Source organism: Coregonus clupeaformis, chromosome 36 (assembly GCF_020615455.1).
Source record: "Coregonus clupeaformis isolate EN_2021a chromosome 36, ASM2061545v1, whole genome shotgun sequence".
Lineage (NCBI taxonomy): Eukaryota > Metazoa > Chordata > Actinopteri > Salmoniformes > Salmonidae > Coregonus > Coregonus clupeaformis.
Genome location: NC_059227.1, coordinates 36,105,573 through 36,130,342, shown reverse-complemented (window position 1 = coordinate 36,130,342; position 24,770 = coordinate 36,105,573). Strand labels below are relative to the sequence as shown.

Here is a 24,770-nt window from a genome sequence, read left to right as displayed (position 1 = left end):
GAATCTAGACTACCTAAGGTGAAATACCAAACCTTGGAAATATGCATCAACACACTTTTTTTGTATTTTCCATCAACAGTCCAGTGAGCCATCAATCCACAATGACCTGGAAATAGCCACAGATGAGCCAGAGATTGCTGGGGAGAAGCCTCGTCTGGATGTTCCACTTGGCCCTGTGGAAAAGGAAAATGCTCTCGTCACCCTCCTGGACTCTACAGACATTCCAGATGATGAAGAAGAAGAAGTAGAAGAAGAAGAAGATGCACCACCAGAGAGAGGGGATGTGCCCTACATCTACGAGGATACTAGTGATGAATTTGTGGACATTGATGAGAGTGAGTCTGAAGCAACAACTGAACCAGAGGAAGAGGTGCCATTTATCACACACATGATTGAAACCATCCATGCCATTGATGAGGGAACTGGTGAGCTTGTGAGAGACTATTTCCCATCCCCTCCTGCTGAGGACTCTGCTGCTGAGCCCAGCATTCCAGAGGAATACCCTGAGCCACCTTTTGGCAATTTAGTCCCTACTAATGGGTACCCTGTCTTACCCCCTGAGGATTTGGATATTACCTCCGTTCCTGAAATAGAAAGTATAGAAACTGATGCTCCAGTTGAACTCCCTCCTAACTTGATATCAGAGGAGAAGGCTGTTGTTGAGGAGGAGGCTGAGCCTACTCCAACCCCTCAGATTCTGCTCACCACATCCACAGCCACTGAAGAAGAGCCGTCTGACCCTGGATTACATGTAACGACTCTCTCAGCCATCACAGATCAGCCTATCGCTGAAGCAATAGAGGACCTTGAAGTTGAGGAGAATCTTATTCCGATTGAAGAGGAAGAGGTTGAGGAACCAGAACCAGAACCTGAGGAAGAGGTAGTTGAGATCTCAGGACCTGAGGAAGAGGTAGTTGTGGAATCAGAGGAAGATGTAGTTGTGGAACCTGAGGAAGAGGTAGTTGTGGAACCAGAGGAAGAGGTAGTTGAGGAACCAGAACCTGAGGAAGAGGTAGTTGAGGTCTCGGAACCTGAAGAAGAGGTAGTTGAGGTCTTAGAACCTGAGGAAGAGGTAGTTGAGATCTCGGAACCTAAGGAAGTGGTCATTGTGGAATCAGAGGAAGAGGTAGTTGTGGAACCAGAGGAAGAGATAGTTGAGGAACCAGAACCTGAGGAAGAGGTAGTTGATGAACCAGAACCTGAGGAAGAGGTAGTTGAGGAACCAGAAACTAAGGAAGAGGTAGTTGAGGAACCAGAACCTGAGGAAGAGGTAGTTGAGCAACCAGAGGAAGAGGTAGTTGAGGTCTCGGAACCTGAGGAAGAGGTAGTTGAGGTCTCGGAACCTCAGGAAGAGGTAGTTGAGGAACCAGAGCCTGAAGAGGGGGTAGTTGAGGTCTCAGAACTTGAGGAAGATGTAGGTGAGGAACCAGAGCATGAGGAAGCGGTAGTTGAGGAACCAGAGCCTGAGGAAGAGTTAGAGGGGGAACCAGAGCCTGAGGATGGGGTAGTTGAGGTCTTGGAACCTGAGGAAGAGGTAGTTGAGGTCTTGGAACCTGAGGAAGAGGTAGTTGAGCAACCAGAACCTGAGGAAGAGGTAGTAGAGGAACCACAGCCTGAGGAAGAGATAGTTGAGGAACCAGAAACTGAGGAAGAGGTAGTTGAGGAACCAGAACCTGAGGAAGAGGTAGTTGAGCAACCAGAGAAAGAGGTAGTTGAGGTCTCGGAACCTGAGGAAGAGGTAGTTGAGGTCTCAGAACCTGAGGAAGTGGTAGTTGAGGTCTTAGAACCTGAGGAAGAGGTAGTTGAGATCTCGGAACCTAAGGAAGTGGTCGTTGTGGAATCAGAGGAAGAGGTAGTTGTGGAACCAGAGGAAGAGGTAGTTGAGGAACCAGAACCTGAGGAAGAGGTAGTTGATGAACCAGAACCTGAGGAAGAGGTAGTTGAGGAACCAGAAACTGAGGAAGAGGTAGTTGAGGAACCAGAACCTGAGGAAGAGGTAGTTGAGCAACCAGAGGAAGAGGTAGTTGAGGTCTCGGAACCTGAGGAAGAGGTAGTTGAGGTCTCGGAACCTCAGGAAGAGGTAGTTGAGGAACCAGAGCCTGAAGAGGGGGTAGTTGAGGTCTCGGAACTTGAGGAAGAGGTAGTTGAGGAACTAGAGTCTGAGGAAGAGGTAGGTGAGGAACCAGAGCATGAGGAAGTGGTAGTTGAGGAACCAGAGCCTGAGGAAGAGGTAGAGGGGGAACCAGAGCCTGAGGAAGAGGTAGAGGGGGAACCAGAGCCTGAGGAGGGGGTAGTTGAGGTCTTGGAACCTGAGGAAGAGGTAGTTGAGGTCTTGGAACCTGAGGAAGAGGTAGTTGAGGAACCAGAACCTGAGGAAGAGGTAGTTGAGGAACCACAGCCCGAGGAAGAGATAGTTGAAGTATCGGAACCTGAGGAAGAGGTAGTTGAGGTCTTGAAACCTGAGGAAGAGGTAGTTGTTGAACCTGAGGAAGAGGTAGTTGATGAACCAGAACCTGAGGAAGAGGTAGTTGTGGAACCTGAGGAAGAGGTAGTTGATGAACCAGAACCGGAGGAAGAGGTAGTTGAGGAACCAGAACCTGAGGAAGAGGTAGTTGAGGAACCAGAACCTGAGGAAGAGGTAGTTGAGGAACTTGAGGACGAGGTACTTGTGGAACCTGAGGAAGAGGTAGTTGTGGAACCTGAGGAAGAGGTAGTTGATGAACCAGAACCTGAGGAAGAGGTAGCTGAGGAACCAGAACCTGAGGAAGATGTTAGTGAACCACCAGCAGAAGAAATTAAAATCATCCAACCTGTGGATTCTGTAGAGGACACTCTCTTTGGAGAGGAAACTGATCCTGTTGAAGAGGACAATATTGTGCCAATAGAAGACCAGTCACCTGAGGAGGACATGGAGGAACAGTTGCCTGAATACCCCAGATATGAGGACATCTACCCTGAAGAAGCTGTTGATACTTTGGAAGAATCAGGTGAGCAATGCAGGTTATTAAAGCTGTTCTAGCCCTGTAAAGGATGACAACACGCAGATATAATGACAAATTAAAAGCAATACATGTCTTTGATAGAGGTGTGCAGTTGCATTACAGCTAATAATTAGAGTCCGGCCCAGGGAGGAGATATATTAATGGTCTTTATTTGGACTGAGTGCTGTGCTGCCTGATGATGAATGAACTGTAATGTGGTGTTTATCATTTCGTACGCGATAAACAAAAGGCTTTTGATAATTCATTTGTTACATTTTAATAATTTAGCAGACGCTCTCATCCAGAGCACTTACAGTAGCGAGTGCATACATTTCGTACTTTTTTACGTATTGGTCCCCTGTGGGAATCAACCCCACAAACCTTGCGTTGCAAGCGCCATGCTCTACCAACTGAGCCACACGGGACTTACCAATGGTTACACCGCTGAGAGATACTGTACTTAATCAAACAATGCAGATTGATTTTTTATCAAATAAATCTGAAGGAAAATTATTCACAGCAGGGCCCTGGCAAAAGGTCTCGCCTGGAACAGTTTCATCCCTGCAGCCATGTAGGGAAGGAAACTGCACATTCAGTATAAATTAGGATAATGTATTATGTATTGAATAGTTGGAAGGCATTTGCAGTATGGGTAAAACACACTTGTTATGGTTTGGGACTTATTGAAATATCCTCTCCTGTTTCAAAGATCATTCACCAGAGGACAGTGATGTGGAAGAGGCTGCATTGCCAGAGGTCAGTGAAGTGGAGATAGCAGTGACATCAGAACCCATCCCAGACTCTACACCAACACCACCTGCAGAATCTGACACTGTGCCTGAGGTACATGTAACAGAGTCCGCTTCAGAGTTAGAGCCTATGGAGGAGGATGCTGAGGAGCCTGAGGTGGTTGTTATCGATGAAGAGGAGGCTGAAGAGGAGGTCATGGATGGCTCAGAACCTGAGGATGAGAGCATGCAAGACCTTGCAGACGAACTTGACCAAATGGACCTGGTGAGCACAGAGGCCATTGACCTTCCAGAGGCCAGTGGATACCCATTGGCTCCCAAAGAGCACCCCTTCGAGACCACAGCGTCTCCACCACTGAGATACCTGACCACGCCCTCCATGACCACGGCCAGTAAGGGCAGGGAGCTGGTGGTGTTCTTCAGTCTACGGGTCACCAACATGAGGTTCTCAGATGACCTCTTCAACAAGAGCTCTTCAGAATACAGATCCCTGGAGAACACCTTTGTGGAGCTGGTGAGTGAGAATGAAATATGTTCATAAAGAGATGAGTGACAGCATTTCTTTGTTGCACTGCAGCAGGCAACTGAACCCAATGTCATAAGATTAAAACAGGATACTGCCCACCCAAGTGAGGGAAGGAAGAGGATAGGAAGTAGGCCAGACATGAAAAGAAGTCAGGCAGAAATCATTCTCTGATTATTTAGACTAAATTGATGTGCAACAGAGGAACACTTTGTTTCACTCTTTATATCGCTGACTGGTGTCTTTCAGGTCCTTATTACTAGGCAAAGGTGCTGTATAGGCCCATATACATTGACTTATCACTGACAAATGACGTAGAAAGGAGAAACTGCTTTACACCGATTACAGTCTAATCCTTTAAATTTATTTCACAAGGTGGAAAAAAAGTGTATTGTGTTGCCTATTTCAGAAGGACATTAGATGGAGGTGGTTATTACAACCTGGTTGCTAACTTGCAAACATTTTCTTAAAGCGTTTGCTTCACAGTCTGTTTGTTGTTGTTTAAAGGTCCAACGCAGCCGTTTTTATCTCAATATCAAATCATTTCTGGGTAACAATTAAGTACCTTACTGTGATTGTTTTCAATTAAAATGGTCAAAAAGAAACACAAATAGCTTCTTAGCAATGAGAAATGTCTTAGTTTGGTACTCTCTTTCTTATTGGTCTATTACTCCACCCCACCAAAACAGGCTGAAGTTTCAGGCAGTCTTTTCAAAAAGCTCTTACACTAAAAGGACATTATCATAATTTTCACAATTTACAGTATTATTCCAACCTTATAGTTTGGAAGTATATACAAAACACAGGAAAATCACGTTTTTGACTGCGCTGGGCCTTTAAGTGATTAGATTTAATCATTTAGATGAATGTACTGTGCTCTCACTTATGGCTCTCAGCTTAATTAATGCTGAAAACAGCCTGACCTGCGCTGGAACAAAACTAACATTCTGATATACTGTAGCTTCAATTCAGCTGGTTTTAATGGACTATTTTTGAGTGACATCCTATTCAAAGCCCAGTGTTCTGCATGATTCCTTTGTCTTCTGACTAAACTGACATGCCTGCTTCAACATTGACTTAATTTAGCAATAAGTCATAAGATGGTAGATTCAGCTTTCAGAATAAGGTACAGTGAGGGAAAAAAGTATTTGATCCCCTGCTGATTTTGTACGTTTGCCCACTGACAAAGAAATGATCAGTCTATAATTTTAATGGTAGATTTATTTGAACAGTGAGAGACAGAATAACAACCAAAAAATCCAGAAAAACGCATGTAACATTTTTTATAAATTCATTTGCATTTTAAAAAATCAGCAGGGGATCAAATACTTTTTTCCCTCAGTGTACATTGAAATAATACAGCTGATGGGTATGTTGTTTGTGACAGTATAGGTCTAGTTACCCTTTCTTCACCTTTCTATTGAGCTTGATGGTTGGGTGTACTGTATCATCAACAGGTGATTTAGATTGATTAGATTTACTTATGCACAGAAGTAGATTCATTTGTCTCACATCCACGCTGAAACAAATGCAACGTTCCCTCGCAGTATACAGAGCAATGACTTAGCTTACAGCTAATAAGCTAAAGAAGATGAGGGGTGTGTTGAGAACAGGACACTTTGACACTGCTCTGGTTCCTTTTGATGTGATAAGATGTGGGCTGAAATACAACACGAAGATGTAGATAGAGAGAGAGATTAAATGTTTCATATTTTAGACCTTTTGTTTGTAATATTTTTTGCTGTTATTGATTTGCTGTCATTGACCCAATAGCCTCATCACTAAACGCATGCTGCTAACCCCTCAGACTCTCCACATGTGCAAACTCCAATGGAATAGCTTGTTTGGGCTCATATCAGGCTTCAAAATGACACTTTTGTAAATAAGAAGGGCCAGTGGCCAGACTCTCTAGTCCTGTTTATACCTGGTTCCTGATCTTATCTACATTCTGATTGTGCCCACATTTTTAGACAGGTGTAGACAATCAGAAGACACATTGTGATCTGATTGTGATCTTCCTGACCACCTCCGGAGGTAGTCAGGCACGCATTGTGTCTGGATATCTTACAAGTGTAGACGGAGCTGGACAGTGAAATCATTTAAATCATAATTAAACCACCCTCTAAAATCATTGACAGGTGGCAATATTGACTTATGGCATCAATATGTGTCAAAATAAATATTATTTTAAAAGAATATCTGTCAAATAACTTAGATACAAGGAGGGACCAGGAAATCTAGTCGCAATGAGGACACAGAGGATGGAAAAATCTGTCGATGTGCCCTTGAGCAAGGCACTTAACCCTAATTGCTCCTGTAAGTCGCTCTGGATAAGAGCGTCTGCTAAATCACTAAAATGTAAATGTAAATAAGAGATACATTTTAATACCATGTGTAGACGCATGTCTGAAAATGTGGGCACAATCAGAATGAGGACAAGATCAACACACAGGACACATTAGAGCCAGGTATAAACAAAGCTTCTGAGAAGTTAATGGATTTGAAATGCCAACTCATTGTGACTAAAACGGAATTGGAAGAGGCTAGGTTATTAGATGATAAAGGAGAGTGTAGGCGTAGATAGATGTACAGTTGCTTGCGAAAGTATTCACCCCCTTGGCATTTTTCCTATTTTGTAGCCTTACAACCTGGAATTCAAATGGTTATTTTGGAGGTTTGTATCATTTGATTTACACAACGTGCCTACCACTTTGAAGATGCAAAATATTAGTTTTTGTGAAACAAACAAGAAATAAGACAGAAAAACAGAAGACTTGAGTGTGCATAACTATTCACCCCCCCCCCCGAAGTCAATACTTTGAAGAGCCACCTTTTGCAGCAATTACAGCTGCAAGTCTCTTGGGGTATCTCTATAAGCTTGGCACATCTAGCCACTGGGATTTTTGCCCATTCTTCAAGGCAAAACTACTCCAGCTCCTTCAAGTTGGATGGATTCCGCTGGTGTACAGCAATCTTTAAGTCATACCACAGATTCTCAATTGGATTGAGGTCTGGGCTTTGACTAGGCCATTCCAAGACATTTAAATGTTTCCCCTTAAACCACTTGAGTGTCGCTTTAGCAGTATGCTTAGGGTCATTGTCCTGCTGGATGGTGCCGCTTTCTTGGTGGTGCCCCTTGCTTAGTGGTGTTGCAGGCTCTGGGGCCTTTCAGAACAAGTGTATATATATACTGAGATCATGTGACACTTAGATTGCACACAGGTGGACTTTATTTAACTAATTATGTGACTTCTGAAGGTAATTGGTTGCACCAGATCTTATTTAGGGGCTTCATAGCAAAGGGGGTGAATACATATGCACGCACCACTTTTCCGTTATTAATTTTTTAGAATTTTTTGTAACAAGTTATTTTTTCATTTCACTTCTCCAATTTGGACTATTTTGTGTATGTCCATTACATGAAATCCAAATAAAAATCCAATTAAATTACAAGTTGTAATGCAACAAAATAGGTAAAATGCCAAAGGGGATGAATACGTTAGCAAGGCACTGTATATTGGCACAGAGTGACCCTTTATATGGTACTTCCTATATGGTACTACAAAACAAATCAGTGTTTTACTTTACTGGAGCAATAGAGCCCCACAGTGGAGGTGTCATAATACCCATAAAACGGGTGGTCAAACAGGGAAATGGTTCCAATCGTTTTTTCACCATTTATTTTTCTCATAGGGGATTTTAGAAACGTGACGTTTGATAACCGTGTAAATCTGTCTAGGACAACGTGACTTTTATCAATATATTCGACTCTATATTTACTCTCAGATTCGAAAATTTTAATTGACATCAAAGTAGACATCATGCAAAACTACAAATCCCTGTAAGCTCCTGCACGTCATCTCTAGCTGACACCTTTGCTAACAGGTATTGTGTCAATTTAAAAGTTGCACAAGACAGTTCACAGGATTGTCCATTTAAATGTTTCCATTTATTAATTACTACATTTAGCTAACATTAGAGAGTTAATCCAGAGATGTTACATTTGCCTTGATTCAGCAGTCTCGTCCAGAGATCATCATGGCATTTGCAGTTCTTTATGATAGCTACATTAGCAGCTAATTCGCATTTCATTATTATTATTATTATTATTATGAAAAAAAAAAAAAAATTGGGTGGGGTAAATACAGGCGAATACAGTGCATTCGGAAAGTATTCAGACCCCTTCTCTTTTTAAACATTTTGTTATGTTACAGCCTTATTCTAAAATTGATTACATTTAATTTTATCCTCATCGATCTACACACAATACCCCATAATGACAAAGAGAAAACTGGTTTTTAGACATTTTTGCAAATGTATTAAAAATAAAAAACAGAAATACCTTATTTTCATAAGTATTCAGCCCCTTTGATATGAGACTCGATATTGAGCTCAGGTGCATCCTGTTTCCAATGATCATCCTTGAGATGTTTCTACAACTTGATTGGAGTTGATTTGGAAAGGCACACATCTGTCTATATAAGGTCCCACAGTTGACAGTGCATGTCAAAGCAAAAACCAAGCCATGAGGTCGAAGGAATTGCCGTAGAGCTCCAAGACAGGGTTGTGTTGAGGCACAGATCTGGGGAGGGGTACCAAAAAATGTCTGCAGCATTGAAGGTCCCCAATAACACAGTGGCCTCCATCATTCTTAAATGGAAGAAGTTTGGAACCACCAAGACTCTTCCTAGAGCTGGCCGCCCGGTCAAACTGAGCAATCGGGAGAGAAGGGCCTTGGTCAGGGAGGTGACCAATAACCTGATGGTCACTCTGACAGAGCTCCAGAGTTCCTCTGTGGTGATTGGAGAACCTTCCAGAAGGACAACCATCTCTGCAGCACTCCACCAATCAGGCATTTATGGTAGAGTGGCCAGGCGGAAGCCACTCCTCTGTAAAAGGCACATGACAGCCCGCTTGGAGTTTGCCAAAAGACACCTAAAGGACTCTGACCATGAGAAACAAGATTATCTGGTCTGATGAAACCAAGATTGGAACTCTTTGGCCTGAATGCCAAGCGTCACGTCTGGAGGAAACCTGACAGAGCTTGAGAGGATCTGCAGAGAAGAATGGGAGAAACTCCTCAAATACAGGTGTGCCAAGCTTGTAGCGTCATTCCAAATAAAACTTGAGGTTGTAATTGCAGCCAAAGGTGCTTCAACAAAGTACTGAGTAAAGGGTCTGAATACTTATGTAAATGTGATATTTCAGTTGTTGGTCAAAAACTATTTTTGCTTTGTCATTATGGGGCATTGTGTGTAGATTGATAAGGAGAAAAAACAATTTAATCAATTTTAGAATACGGCTGTAACGTAACAAAATGTGGAAAAAGTCAAAGGGTCTGAATCCTTTTCCCGAATGCACTGATAAAAGTCACCTTGTCCTAGAGAGATTTACACGGTTAACAAAACTTCACACCAGGGTAAGCCTACACGAAACACAGCCCTTATTTTAAGTGCTTCTAAAATCCCATATGGGAAAAATGAATGGTGGAAAAACGATTGGAACCATTTCCCTGTTTGACCACTAGGTTTTATGGGTATTATGACTCATACTGTGGTACTCTATGCGACCAATTATGTTCAGCCCTAGGCCCACAGAGAAACAAGGTAGCTGTTGATTTTCAATTTGAGTCAGATTCCCAGCTATGCAAGTATGTACAGTAGGTAACCTTTGAAGGGTTTCCTTGCTTGAGGATATGTATTTCTAAAGATTTGGCACTTCACTCACAATCTGTGCATACTTCACATATAATTGCAGAGAGTAGGCGATGCTCTAAAATGGTAGCTTTGAATCACTTTGACAAAACCAATGAATAATAAAAAAATGTAAGGAAGATTCCTGTGCTGACTGCAACATTCTGATGAACTATGAAGCCTTGAGAGCTCTCCCAGTATCAAAGCTGTCCATTGCTGTCCTCAGTTGCTTCCTAATGAGCAACAACTGATCAATGTGTTGCCTCCCAGTAACGGTTCTACATTTTTCAATATTTCCAATTTAAAGAAATAACTCAAGGCAAAGTTTGTTTCCTCCTAACTTCTGTCATCTATGGCATGCTCAGGATTCGAGCAATTACATACTTTTTAAAGCTAGAATCCTTAGTTACTACATAGTTTTTTGGACTTAAAAATGTATGATATATAGCCATTGATTCTTGAAGAATATAACTTATAAATGCCTCATCAGCTTAGTTCAATTGTCGTACCCCTTCAGAACCCCAAATATAAGCTTGTTTTACTCCAATGTTTTGGAACAATGTACATATAAACACTTTATGGCCTAAAAAATTGTTAAAACAATAATTTTGATATCATGGATGGTCAGTCCTTGCATCCATAGCTCTGTCTATGAATTTGAGTGGTTACATTTCTTCAGGCCCATCCCTCAGCTTTTTACCAAAACAGAGGTGGGGTGCCCACTTTGTTATTGTTTCAATTAAGGACTCTAGCTTTAAGGGTTTCTTCAACTCAGAGGAAAGGTACTGGCTGAGATCTGGTAATATTATATTAGCACTTTTCATAGCTTTGAATAAATGGGACACCGTCACACCGGGTGCAAGTGGAGGATTTGAGTATCAGGGCTTTGTCACTACAATAGTGTATAAAGACCTCTGGTGTAGTGGGTAGAACTCTTTGAACTACTGCACGGTAATTACAGACAGTGATTAAATGTAATCGTTATTAGAAAGTAATCTAAATAAAGCAAAAGTCAATAATCTCTTACCATGCTTAAGAGGACAAAGTAAAACACATTGGAAACAGAAATATTTTAAATATCAATTGTTGCTGAATTTCCTCTTCACTTCAGTTTGCTCCTCAATTCATGCATCTTGGTTGGAGAGCGAGTTAGCGGCAGTGTTCCCTTTGGATTGAAATTGATTAGTCTGAACACAATATAGTCATTTGAAGCTGCTTACCACTTTTCTCTCCTCTGTCCAGCTGCTGCCTTACCTGCAGTCCAATCTAACAGGATTCAAAAAGCTGGAGATTCTCAACTTCAGGAACGGCAGCATTGTGGTCAACAGCAAGATGAAGTTCTCCAAGTCAGTGCCATACAACGTGACCCAGGCCGTCCACTGTGTCCTAGAAGACTTTTGCAATGCTGCTGCCATGCGCCTCAACATTGAGATTGACAGTCACTCTCTGGACATAGAGCCGGGTATGAGACGAGGCCCAAATGGCACTCTATTCCCTATATATGCACTACTTTTGACCAAGAGCCCTATGAGGTCATTTTAATAGTGACATTTACAGAGTATGAAATACATAATAAATATACAATAGTAACAGTCTAACGAATCAAAACATGATTTGCATGGAAAATACTACAGCTATAAAGAATAAAACACTAATGTAGACTGTAAGTTGGGTAGAGAGCAGGGGCGTCATGCACCCCGAAAATATGAAGGGGCACAAAGTATGTGAGGATGGCTGGGGGGTGGGCCAGAGGGAGGCTGGCTGTCTGGAAGTTGGAGAATTTTGCATTTTTCAAACACCTGAAACAACTTTTTCCAGCAATCTAGAGCAATAATCATTATGCTTAATTCTATGTAAAATATACAGAACCAGTCAAAGTTTGGACACATCTACTCATTATTTTTACTATTTTCTACATTGTAGAATAATAGTGAAGACATCAAAACTATGAAATAACACATCATGTATTAACCAAAAAAGAGTTAAACAAATCCAAATATATTTTAGATTTTAGATTCTTCAAAAGTAGCCACCCTTTGCCTTGATGACAGTTTTGCACACTCTTGGCATTCTCTCAACCAGCTTCACCTGGAATTATTTTCCAACAGTCTTGAAGGAGTTCCCACATATGCTGAGCACTTGTTGGCTGCTTTTCCTTCACTCTGCGGTCCAACTCATCCCAAACCATCTCAATTGGGTTGAGGTCGGGTGATTGTGGAGGCCAGGTCATCTGATGCAGCACTCCATCACTCTCCTTCTTGGTAAAATAGCCCTTACACAGCCTGGAGGTGTGTTAGGTCATTGTCCTGTTGAAAAACAAATGATAGTCCCACTAAGCCCAAACCAGATGGGATGGCGTATCGCTGCAGAATGCTGTGGTAGCCTTGCTGGTTAAGTGTGCCTTGAATTCTAAATAAGTCACTGACAGTGTCACCAGCAAAGCACCCCCACACCATCACACCTCCTCCTCCATGCTTTACGGTAGGAACCACACATGCAGAGATCATCCGTTCACCTACTCTGCGTCTCACAAAGACACAGCGGTTCGAACCCAAAATCTCAAATTTGGACTCATCAGACAAAAGGACAGATTTTTTGGGCCGCAATCTGAGGTGTAGTTAACTCTAATGAACTTATCCTCTGCAGCAGAGGTAACTCTGGGTCTTCCTTTCCTGTGGTGGTCCTCATGAGAGCCAGTTTCATCATAGCGCTTGGTTTTTGCGACTACACTTGAAGAAACGTTCAAAGTTCTTGAAATGTTCAGGATTGACTGACCTTCATGTCTTAAAGTAATGATGGACTGTCATTTCTCTTTGCTTATTTGAGCTGTTCTTGCCATAATATGGATTTGGTCTTTTACCAAATAGGGCTATCATCTGTATACATTTACATTTACGTCATTTAGCAGACGCTCTTATCCAGAGCGACTTACAGTTAGTGCATACATTATTCTTTCACAACACAACTGATTGGCTCAAACACATTAAGAAGGAAATTTACTTTTAACAAGGCACACCTGTTAATTGAAATGCATTCCAGGTGACTACCTCATGAAGCTGGTTGAGAGAATGCCAAGCGTGTGCAAAGCTGTCATCAAGGCAAAGGGTGGTTACTTTGAAGAATCTCAAATATAAAATATATTTTGATTTGTTTAACACTTTTTCTGTTACTACATGATTCCATATGTGTTATTTCATAGTTTTGATGTCTTCACTATTATTCTACAATGTAGAAAATAGTAAAAATAAAGAAAAACCCTTGAATGAGTAGGTGTGTCCAAACTTTTGACTGGTGCTGTGTGTGTATGTATATATATATATATATATATATATATATATATATATATATATATATATATATATATATATATATATATATATATATATATATAATACACTGCTCAAAAAAATTAAGGGAACACTAAAATAACACATCCTAGATCTGAATGAATGAAATAATCTTATTAAATACTTTTTTCTTTACATAGTTGAATGTGCTGACAACAAAATCACACAAAAATAATCAATGGAAATCAAATTTATCAACCCATGGAGGTCTGGATTTGGAGTCACCCTCAAAATGAAAGTGGAAAACCACACTACAGGCTGATCCAACTTTGATGTAATGTCCTTAAAACAAGTCAAAATGAGGCTCAGTAGTGTGTGTGGCCTCCACGTGCCTGTATGACCTCCCTACAACGCCTGGGCATGCTCCTGATGAGGTGGCGGATGGTCTCCTGAGGGATCTCCTCCCAGACCTGGACTAAAGCATCTGCCAACTCCTGGACAGTCTGTGGTGCAATTTGGCGTTGGTGGATGGAGCGAGACATGATGTCCCAGATGTTCTCAATTGGATTCAGGTCTGGGGAACGGGCGGGCCAGTCCATAGCATCAATGCCTTCCTCTTGCAGGAACTACTGACACACTCCAGCCACATGAGGTCTAACATTGTCTTGCATTAGGAGGAACCCAGGGCCAACCGCACCAGCATATGGGCTCACAAGGGGTCTGAGGATCTCATCTCGGTACCTAATGGCAGTCAGGCTACCTCTGGCGAGCACATGGAGGGCTGTGCGGCCCCCCAAAGAAATGTCACCCCACACCATGACTGACCCACCGCCAAACCGGTCATGCTGGAGGATGTTGCAGGCAGCAGAACGTTCTCCACGGCGTCTCCAGACTCTGTCACATCTGTCACGTGCTCAGTGTGAACCTGCTTTCATCTGTGAAGAGCACAGGGCGCCAGTGGCGAATTTGCCAATCTTGGTGTTCTCTGGCAAATGCCAAATGTCCTGCACGGTGTTGGGCTGTAAGCACAACCCCCACCTGTGGACGTCGGGCCCTCATACCACCCTCATGGAGTCTGTTTCTGACCGTTTGAGCAGACACATGCACATTTGTGGCCTGCTGGAGGTCATTTTGCAGGGCTCTCGCAGTGCTCCTCCTGCTCCTCCTTGCACAAAGGCGGAGGTAGCAGTCCTGCTGCTGGGTTGTTGCCCTCCTACGGCCTCCTCCACGTCTCCTGATGTACTGGCCTGTCTCCTGGTAGCGCCTCCATGCTCTGGACACTACGCTGACAGACACAGCAAACCTTCTTGCCACAGCTCGCATTGATGTGCCATCCTGGATGAGCTGCACTACCTGAGCCACTTGTGTGGGTTGTAGACTCCGTCTCATGTTACCACTAGAGTGAAAGCACCGCCAGCATTCAAAAGTGACCAAAACATCAGCCAGGAAGCATAGGAACTGAGAAGTGGTCTGTGGTCACCACTTGCAAAACCAGTCCTTTATTGGGGGTGTCTTGCTAATTGCCTATCATTTCCACCTGTTGTCTATTCCATTTGCACAACAGCATGTGAAATGTATTGTCAATCAGTGTTGCTTCCTAAGTGGACAGTTTGATTTCACAGAAGTGTGATTGACTTGGAGTTACATTGTGTTGTTTAAGTGTTCCCTTTATTTTTTGGAGCAGTGTATATATATATATATATATATTGCATTCGGAAAGTATTCGGACCCCTTGAATTTTTCCACATTTTGTTACGTTACAGCCGTATTCTAAAACTGCTGAAATAAAAAAAATATTCTCATCAGTCTACACAGTCAATACCCCATAATGACAAAGCGAAAACAGTTTATTTTTTGTTGTTGCACATTTATAAAAATAAAAAACAGAAGTACCTTATTTATAGAAGTATTCAGCCCCTTTGCTATGAGGCTCGAAATTCAGCTCAGGTACATTGATCATCCTTGAGATGTTTCTACAACTTGTTTTGAGTCCACCTATGGTAAATTCAATTGATTGGACATGATTTGGAAAGGCACACCTGTCTATGTAAGGCCCCACCATCGACAGTGCATAACAGAGCAAAAACCAAGACATCGAAGAAATTGTCCGTAGAGCTCAGAGACAGGATTGTGTCTAGGCACAGATCTGGGGAAGGGTACCAAAACATTTCTGCAGCATTGAAGGTCCCCAAGAGCATAGTGGCCTCCATCATTCTTAAATGGAAGAAGTTTGGAACCACCAAGACTCTTCCTAGAGCTGGCCGCCCGGCCAAACTGAGCAATCGGGGGAGAAGGGCCTTGGTCAGGGAGGTGACCAAGAACCCGATGGTCACTCTGACAGAGCTCCAGAGTACCTCTGTGGAGATAGGATAACCTTCCAGAAGGACAACCATCTCTGCAGCACTCCACCAATCAGGCCTTTATGGTAGAGTGGCCAGACGGAAGCCACTCCTCAGTAAAAGGCACATGACAGGCTGCTTGGAGTTTGCCAAAAGGCACCTAAAGACTCTCAGACCATGAGAAACAAGATTGTCTGGTCTGATGAAACCACAATTGAACTCTTTGGCCTGAATGCCAAGCATCACTGGAGGAAATCTGGCACCATCCCTACGGTGAAGCATGGTGGTGACAGCATCATGCTGTGGGGATGTTTTTCAGCGGCAGGGACTGGGAGACAAGTCAGGATTGAGGGAAAGATGAACGGAGCAATGTACAGAGAGATCCTTGATGAAAACCTGCTCCAGAGCGCTCAGGACCTCAGACTGGGGCGAAGGTTCACCTTCCAACAGGACAACGACCCTAAGCAAACAGCCAAGACAAGTCTCTGAATGTCCTTGAGTGGCCCAGCCAGAACCCGGACTTGAACCCGATTGAACATCTCTGGAGAGACCTGAAAATAGCTGTGCAGTGACACTCCCCATCCAACCTGACAGAGCTTGAGAGGATCTGCAGAGAAGAATGGGAGAAACTCCCCAAATACAGCTGTGCCAAGCTTGTAGCGTCATACCCAAGAAGACTCGAGGCTGTAATTGCTGCCAAAGGTGCTTCAACAAAGTACTGAGTAAAGGGTCTGAATACTTATGTAAATGTGATATTTCAGCTTTTTCTTCTGTATATATATATAAAAATAAATATAAATCTTCTAACAACCAGTTTTTGCTTTGTCATTATGTGTTATTGTGTGTAGATTGATGAGGGGGAAAAAACAATTGAATCCATTTGAGAATAAGGTTGTAACGTAACAAAATGTGGAAAAAGTGAAGGGGTCTGAATAATTTCCGAATGCACTGTACATACATATTTTTAAACAGGACAGATCTGAGGGGACACGTGCCCCTGTGCCCCCTATGGGTGTAAAATCCATCTAGTGTCATGCTTTGTCTGGGCCATCAATATTCAACTTTTCACTAGCTAATATGCTAAACCTTAAAATTCCATGCAGAGAAGAAGCCGAGAAGGACCTACCTCATTAAAATCGATCAAATGTATTTAGTACCTCTGAGAGAAAGAGGGTCGTTAAAAAGGGGGAGAAGACAGCTTCACATTTACTTTGATATTTCATGAATACTGATCATTTCCCCGTTCCTCATTCTTTTTAACCAGCTGATCAAGCAGATCCCTGTAAGTTCTTGGCGTGCAACGACTTCTCTCGCTGTGTGGTGAACCACTGGTCTCGGGAGGCCGAGTGTCTGTGTGACCCGGGCTACATGACGTTGGATGGCCTGCCCTGTCAGAGTATCTGTGTCCTGCAGCCTGACTACTGCCAAAACGGGGGTCAGTGTGAGATAGTACCTGGGCATGGAGCCACTTGCAGGTACTTTAGCGTAACCACCTCCAAATAAAGTAAACATGGTGCCATGTTTCTTCATATCCAGATTTTTATTAAGCCATTCATTGTTACTACTACGTATTAATTATAATATCCATTGCCATCACTTGTTTCTCTCACCTGTTACAGTTCAACTTGATGTTGTTCTCTTTGTTGATGTTGTCTACTTAGTGTTGAGCGGAAAGCAACACAACATGACATTCTAATACCACATACAACACACGCACACTTTCATGAACTGTACCGTTCATTATGTGCTCTAACCCAGTGTCTTTGACCTCTTTAGATGTCCTGTAGGTAAAGTCTGGCACTTTAACGGGGAGCGCTGCACTGAGCTGGTGGCCGTACCAGTAGACCCCTTCCTTTTCATAAGCTGCTTTGTGGGCTTCCTGTCCTTTGTTTATGCCGTGATAGCTCTCATGATATTCATGTACACACAATGTAGATGGAGCAGAGAGACAGTGACTTTGGCGTAAGCAAAAGTATTTTCTTCACTGTGTTGATTTGTATGGTACATGCATTTAGCTGTACTATATGTATTCTTATTTCAACACTTACTATATACACTATATACACTATATATATATATATATATACTTTACTATATATACATTCTAATAAGAGATAACGCCCATTTTGCTTTTAGAGCTGAGAGCTGTACTGGTACTATAGAATTAATCCTAGTGGACTTGAGGTTTTCGGAACAGAGTGACTCTCTCTTGACGTTATAAGCTCCCAGCTTGCAGTCGCAGACTTCCAGACCGTGTCATGCTGACTCTCTGGAACCTACAGAGAAAATGTCTCCGTAATGTAATTTTTTATCTTAACAGAATTTTTATTATACCCAATTAAACATACTCACCTCAGCTACATAGGTAAAAGGGAAATCTTTAAAAACATCTTCAAAGCTAATCATTATGCCTTTTATATGCATAAAGATGTATTTCTGTATGGGCCAACTACTTATGTTTTGCTTTAGTAAAGACCATGTGACAAGAATCTGAAACTTCAAAATCTCCTTCACTAACTATACAAACCACTTAACTAATCCCCCTATAGCAGTGGTATTCATAGTCGTGGTCGCGGGAGAACTGCATTGGGGTCGCCAAAATATTATTATATATTACATTTTTTGAACAACAATTAATAGAACTGATTATTATATGCAAACGTTTATGAGAAAGATAATTTGAAGATTATTATTTTTTTGAGTACATTTATTTATTGGATTCTTTTCATTTTGATAGGAGATGAAAATGCAATGAATTTAAACTTATTTGTTATTTAAGGTTGTGTCATTAGATTTAACGTTGGGCGGGGTCGCAAGAAATTCTTGGGAAGAAAATGGGGTCCCCGCTGAAAATGTTTGAATACCACTGCCCTACAGTATATGTAAATACAGCGACAAAGTGTTCAAGCAAAGGTTAAAGTGTCAGTGGATTTAGTTCCCTCTCTGATCCCGTTAGTTCCATTTGTAATTATGCGAGCATTGGGGGGCTTCACCCCACCAGGAACCAGTCAACCCACCCACACAGACCTGGATTTGCCATCTCCTATTAACAAAGAGTGTGCATCCCAAATGGCATCCTATTCCCTATGTAGTACATTACTTTTGATCAGGGCCCATAGGGCATGGACAAAAGTAGTACACTACTGTATATAGGGAATAGGGTGCCATTTGGGACACAAACAGACCCTAACACAGTAATCCAGCCCCTAGACCAGACAGCACCACAAACAGTCAGAAATAACAACCATCTATGAAAATATAAAGGTTAATACATTATGTAGCTTTCTCAGTCTATGAAAATTAAAAGGTTAATACCATACAGGGTGCTGCTGACATTATCTAGGTTTCAGTAATTTTATTGTAAATAGTTTAAGATTTCTCAGGTAAATTTTGTCTCATGGAAATCTATTCCAGTAAACAATGTAGGCCTACAATCACATAAGATTCTAAAATAGTTGAAATGCCCAACTATTGATTAGTTAATGTCAGTCCATTGGTCTGTAAGCAAAGTAGAGGTACAGTACTTTTTGCCAAAAAAGGATAATGCACCATAGTGAACTCACAGTATCATTCCATTTTGACAATCTCACAGGTCTCTACAGTGACCTAACGACTAATGTGTCTCCTTTCAAGAAAAACCTTGTGTTTCACCCCATGTTACTTTTCCCTTGGGATAATGTATAGTTGCAATAGTTTTTCTTGTTCGCTCATTTGTTTGTTCTTTTTGTCTCAATATCCTTTTTCATGTTTTTATTTGGGTAGATACCCAGACAAGTATACAAGTCTTCCAGGCCTGACAAGTTAAGAAAATAGAGGGTTGAATGACATCAACACTACGTCTTGGGGTAAGGACTTGTTAGATAATTTGCTTTCTATGGACAACTTTTTAAAATCTTTCTTTGACCTTTATTTCTGTCCCAGACAGTCAGAGAATGCCAAGGCATTAAATTACATTATCGAAACAAGAAAGCTAATCAAACCATGACATCATATAATTATCATTCAAACAAATTGGTCTATGATCTTTCCAATAGTTTACGGGTGGAGTTTAAATTGGTTTAGAGCCAAGAGTATTTCCACAACAGACTGTAAGCCACAGACAGACACACCTCACACAGACAAACCAAACCTCCTAAAGGGAACACTTAGTCCATTTATTCACCTCTTGATGGAGGAGAGGCGGATTGGCAAGCCTGTTTGTGAACAGAAGGCGTTGTTGCTTTCCGAATGCAGGCTTTGTCATTAGTCTGGCCTTCTTTGACCCTCTTTTCGGTTCAGTCATTTTGTTGTTGAGGAACTGAGTCAAATGTAATTAGTTAAATTAAAACAAACAGAATGCAGAATTTAGTATGGCTGACTTTCATTCAGAAGATCATACAATTCAAAGTATCAGACTTGGGTTTGTACACTATGCCAGTTTAATGAATGCTTGGCAAAGTGGAACTATCTTAGCCTGCATGCACTGTACACTCCCTTTGTTTTTGTCAAAGGTAACACTGGCATCTGTGTTTCTCCTCTGTTTTAGACTTGGTGACTGCAGAAGACGGCGTTTGGACCACTGAAGTAGGAACACAGGACTGTTTATAAAGGATATTTAATAGCTGATGCAGTTAACGGACTATGTCGTGACTGCAGAAAGACATTGATCTGCGGTCTTCTGATGGACAGGCAGACACAACCCCTTCATCTCAGCTTTCCAAAGCCTGTGCTTCACCTGAAAGGATACTCCCCAAACTGTGGACAACCATACTCAATCATTGTCATCAGTGGACGACAAACGGATGTGATCATTTTGCTACATTTAACAAGTTGCTAAGGCACCCCAGGACAGCTAACTGCTTTTATACATAATATGCTGACAATGTAGTAGTGAAAATGTTTTTAATTTAAAATGCCAGATGAAAAGTTATGAGAAATGTTTTCCTCATAATGAGGTATGTATGTTGCAATGGAGTATAGTTAATATCACATACTGTACACCTGTGTGGGTGATTTCTCTGTAATGCTGTATTGGTGTTGTTTTATAATTGTAATATTGATAATTATTATTGATAATTGTATAATGTCTGTCTCTGTAATACTGTAATGGTGTTAATATTTCCTCAGTGTCCTCAAACTGCTGTTCTGTACACATCGGGGAAATGAACTGCTCATTCTCTTCAATAGGGCTTTTTTAACAGTCAGTATTTCCTAACAGAACTGTCTGTATTTTTGCTGCTGTACCAAAACCATGTTGAGGAATAGGGTGATGTCAAACACAAGGGGAAAAAGCAGTTGAGTGAAACATGGAATGCGTTTATTTCATCAGTTAGAAATCAGCGTTAGAAAAGTGACAGTGAAAAGGCAGTATCTGAGGAATGATTGTAATGCGTGTTGAGAGATACAGAGCATATCGAAGCCAGTCAGTCATTTCTTGTACATTACAAGTGATATTCCAGGAGGTCCCACAGTACAGTAGTAAACTCTGCTGTTCACATCAGAAATACATAGGTCTAAACTGAAGAAGACATGCTTTAGACCAGGGTTGCCCAACCCTGTTCCTGGAGAGCTACCCTCCTGTAGGTTTTCGCTCCCACCCCAGGTGTTACTAACCCGATTCATCTTATCAACCTGCTAATTATTAGAATCAGGTGTGCTCGATTAGGGTTGGAGCAAAAACCTACAGGACGGTAGCTCTCCAGGAACAGGGTTGGGCAGTCCTGCTTTAGACACAAGAGCATGAGTGGATAGATCTCATCCATTCAAACAACCACAACGTCGCCTTTCGCTTGTGCAGAGCGTCCAAGGGAATGAGAAGCGCTAGAAAACGAACTCAAGACTAACAGCCTTACCCGAAGAGAGTAGTTCTAGTCTCACAAGATTGTCTCTAAAAACACACAGTACTGTACATGACAAAGTCTGTCCTCCTTGTAGTGTTGCTTGTGTAAATTATTGCTTCATAATTTGTTGATTTTTTGAGGAATATGAGTCATGTATGTGCCCAAACCCTTTATAGCAGGGTTGTTAAACTCATTCCATGGAGGGCTGAGTGTCTGTGGATTTTTGTTTTTTCCTTTCAATTAAGACCTACAGTAGACAACTAGGTAAAGGGAGCGCCTTACTAATTAGTGACCTTAATTCATCAATCAAGTACGAGGGTGGAGCAAAAACCCGCAGACACATGGCCCTCTGTGGAATGAGTTTGACACATGCTTTAGAGCAGGACTGCCCAACCCTGTTCCTGGAGCGCCACCCTCCTGTAGGTTTTCGCTCCAACTCCAGGTGTTATTAACCTGATTCATTTTATCAACCTGCCAATTATTAGAATCAGGTGTGCTAGATTAGGGTTGGAGCAAAAACCTACAGGACGGTAGCTCTCCAGGAACAGGGTTTGCCAGTCCTGCTTTAGAATATCTTAGAGTATAAATATTTATTTTATAAAATAAATGTGTACATTCCTGTGTAGAAACATTACACTCTCTTTGTATCATACACTTATATAACATTCTGTATGTATGTGTCTATTGAAATATGAGATGATGTACTGTATCTAGCAGAGGGAAGAATAGCTTACTGTAATGTATGAGCTTGATGTCTTCTTGACCCAACTTCATTCAACACGATTTCACTATTCCTTTTTTCTCCCATACACACATTTGGTCCGACAGTATGACTTGAACGCTATTTGAAATCGTAGAGTATCTCAAGATTTGTATTATTCACTTTTCTTCACATCATAATTAAGTTTGATTAATACATTATTTTTCTTTTTGTTTCTTAAGACAATATTTGGAATATCCCAGCCTTGTGTGGAGAACATGAAACAATGCATTTTAATTTCAACCATGTGGCTTTAGAAATGAATGGTTGGGTAATGTGAAAAGAAAATATATTTCTTTCTTTCTCTCATTAGCACACCTAAATCACACATATATGAAGAATAAAACACAAAGAAATAAAAAGTAAGGACTGAAGGAACAAATCAACAAACTCAAATTACATTCGGTCTGAAAGCCAGAGGTAAAAAAAAAGAAAGTTATCATTACAGTATTATCAAATATTATAATTAGAAATTAATGTGAACTTATGTGCAGTTACAAAAAAATATCCTTAGAGAAGAACCTGACGCTCAAGTATATCTGCCTCACATGAGAAAACAGAGAGGTCCAACCAGGGGTGGAAATAGCCAGAATTCACTGGGGTAACCTGCTGGGGGGGCCATTTCAAACCCTGGATCCAACAACTATTTTGTGCAAGTATTGTCCTGTAATAACTACATGAAAACAAAGTAAACAGCAAGTATCGGTTTGAGTGAAACTATCAACAAGCTGTTAAGACCGCAGAGACAAAATGTTTTTTATACTCTTAAAACTTATTTGGAGGCAGCTTTGAAACACTCCCTACTTTCAGCAAATTACCCTGTTAAAGTAGTTTTTATAAGGCCTCATAGTTAAAGTAGCAGGAATATTAAAAGGAAAACATCCACATTTTCTCGAGAAACAAAACTAGATGTAGTAATTACTCACTGTCTGATTCCTCTGCATAGGTTCACTGCAAATTCCCCCGCACCCAACGAGAAATAATAAATCGACAAGACAATCGAAAGCAGGCAAGACCAACAACATGAACAAAAGAAAAAAGCCAATTAACAAAAAGCAGTTAACTTATGACTCGAGTGCCCCCAGTCAAAACATGGTACAGTATGCTTGAATACCCGCTGTGTTAGGTACAGTAGCTTAGTGCAATCTTCCCTTTGCTGTAGTGAGAGAGAGGCCCGTGGTTTAAGACAGGGGGCTTTAGCTCCAGGGTGAAGTTTCCCCCAGAGTACAGATCTAGGATCAGCTTCCCCTCCCCAATCCTAACCTTAACCATTAGGTGGGTAAAATGCAAAACTGACCCAGGATCAGTGACTAGGGGCAAATTCACCCTACACCCTTTACTTGAGGAGGCTCTGCAGCATGGCTGTGGCGTAGGTGGGGCGGGCCTGTCGGCTCTCGATGGCTCTCCGGAGGTACTGGATGCCCCCGCAGCGCTCCCAGATCTCCTCAAACTGCCGGGGCAGGATCTCAGCTCCCCTCTTCCTCGTCAGGCCTGTCTCCTCCAGGCTCAGCTCACACATCTCCATGTCGTCTTTCCCTAGAGACACAGACCGCAAAACAATAGAGCGTTGTGACTGTGAGGCAGTAAGACTATAAATCGTACAGATAAATGAGCGTGCACACACAGAGAGAGAGAGAAGATCCCCTATACTAGGAGTTCTGGGTTACTGACTGACCTGCCACCAGCAGGATGGGCTGCTTGTCCGGGTGCAGCTCCATCTGCCTGGCGATCCAGGGCCCGTCAAAGTGGGCATACCACCAGCCCTTCTTTTTGTTCTGGGGGTCCTTGTACTGGTCCCCGGGCCGGATGAAAGGGATGCGGAAGTAGCGCTGCTGCCTGTTCATGGCCACCTCATGCTGCCTGGCTGGAATGGGCGGGGCTGTGTTCGCCTGGGCTGTTGGATGAGGGGTTAGTTAGAGAGACTAATGACGCTGGCTGATTGGAATGGTAACACAAACCAATAGGGATGCAGGGAGTGTGATGTTGCTAGAGCTGGGGAGGAGGGGTCAGCACTAGCGGTAGATCACAGAGCCACTGAAAGGGGGAGCAAATCAGAGCGACAAGCAGCATGTCAGGTGTTTGTTAAAGATCTTGAACGCTCGTATCAACACATAAAGAACATACATTTGCATATTCTATACATATTGGAGCGTAAATAAATAAGGGATAGTGATTGAAGGGAGTGGATGGGTGGGAGACTATGGAGAAAAGGACCAGAGAAAGACAGTGGTATAGTAGCCTCAGATCTGTTGAGGACAGTGGTTCCCAGCCCAAGTCCTCCAGTACCCCAACAGCACACATTTTTGTTGTACCCCGGACAAAAAACACCCGATTCAACTCATTGAGGGCCTGATGATTAGTTGACAAGTTGAATCAGGTGTGCTTGTCCAAGGCTACAACAAAAATATGTTCTGTTGGGAGTACTGGAGGACTGGAGTTGGGAACCACTGCTGTACAGTATGGATCCCTTCCTTTAAAGCAACATCTCCAAGATCCATTGCCACCAAACAAAATGGATCTTTCACTCCAATTTAGTAGAAAAGGTTGTGTAGAAAAGGTTGTGACGTTAACTGTGAAGACTCTAACACCTCGGCGCCCCAACACCATAGAGCAGGGCTG

General features: G+C 42.0%; 2 protein-coding genes across 9 annotated transcripts in view; one reads left to right on the top strand and one right to left on the bottom strand.

Moving 5' to 3' along the window:
- The window catches only part of LOC121552667 (interphotoreceptor matrix proteoglycan 2-like), a 41,708-nt gene extending 20,541 nt beyond the window's left edge, over positions 1–21,167 (top strand). The window contains exons 12-17 of the mRNA XM_041865666.2: positions 80–2,987; positions 3,691–4,244; positions 11,189–11,408; positions 16,837–17,047; positions 19,335–19,417; positions 20,098–21,167. Coding sequence (XP_041721600.1) covers positions 80–2,987; positions 3,691–4,244; positions 11,189–11,408; positions 16,837–17,047; positions 19,335–19,377 — 3,936 coding nt within the window. The 3' untranslated portion in view covers positions 19,378–19,417; positions 20,098–21,167. The remainder of the gene's footprint in view (positions 1–79; positions 2,988–3,690; positions 4,245–11,188; positions 11,409–16,836; positions 17,048–19,334; positions 19,418–20,097) is intronic.
- A 586-nt stretch (positions 21,168–21,753) lies between these two features.
- LOC121552668 (unconventional myosin-VI) overlaps positions 21,754–24,770 on the bottom strand; it is a 105,190-nt gene continuing 102,173 nt past the window's right edge. For all 8 annotated transcript variants that reach the window (XM_041865669.2, XM_041865668.2, XM_041865670.2 and 5 more), the window contains 2 exons: positions 23,827–24,045; positions 21,754–23,687 (listed from right to left, as the gene is read on the bottom strand). In XM_041865669.2, the coding sequence (XP_041721603.1) occupies positions 23,488–23,687; positions 23,827–24,045 (419 nt within the window). In that variant the 3' untranslated portion in view covers positions 21,754–23,487. The remainder of the gene's footprint in view (positions 23,688–23,826; positions 24,046–24,770) is intronic.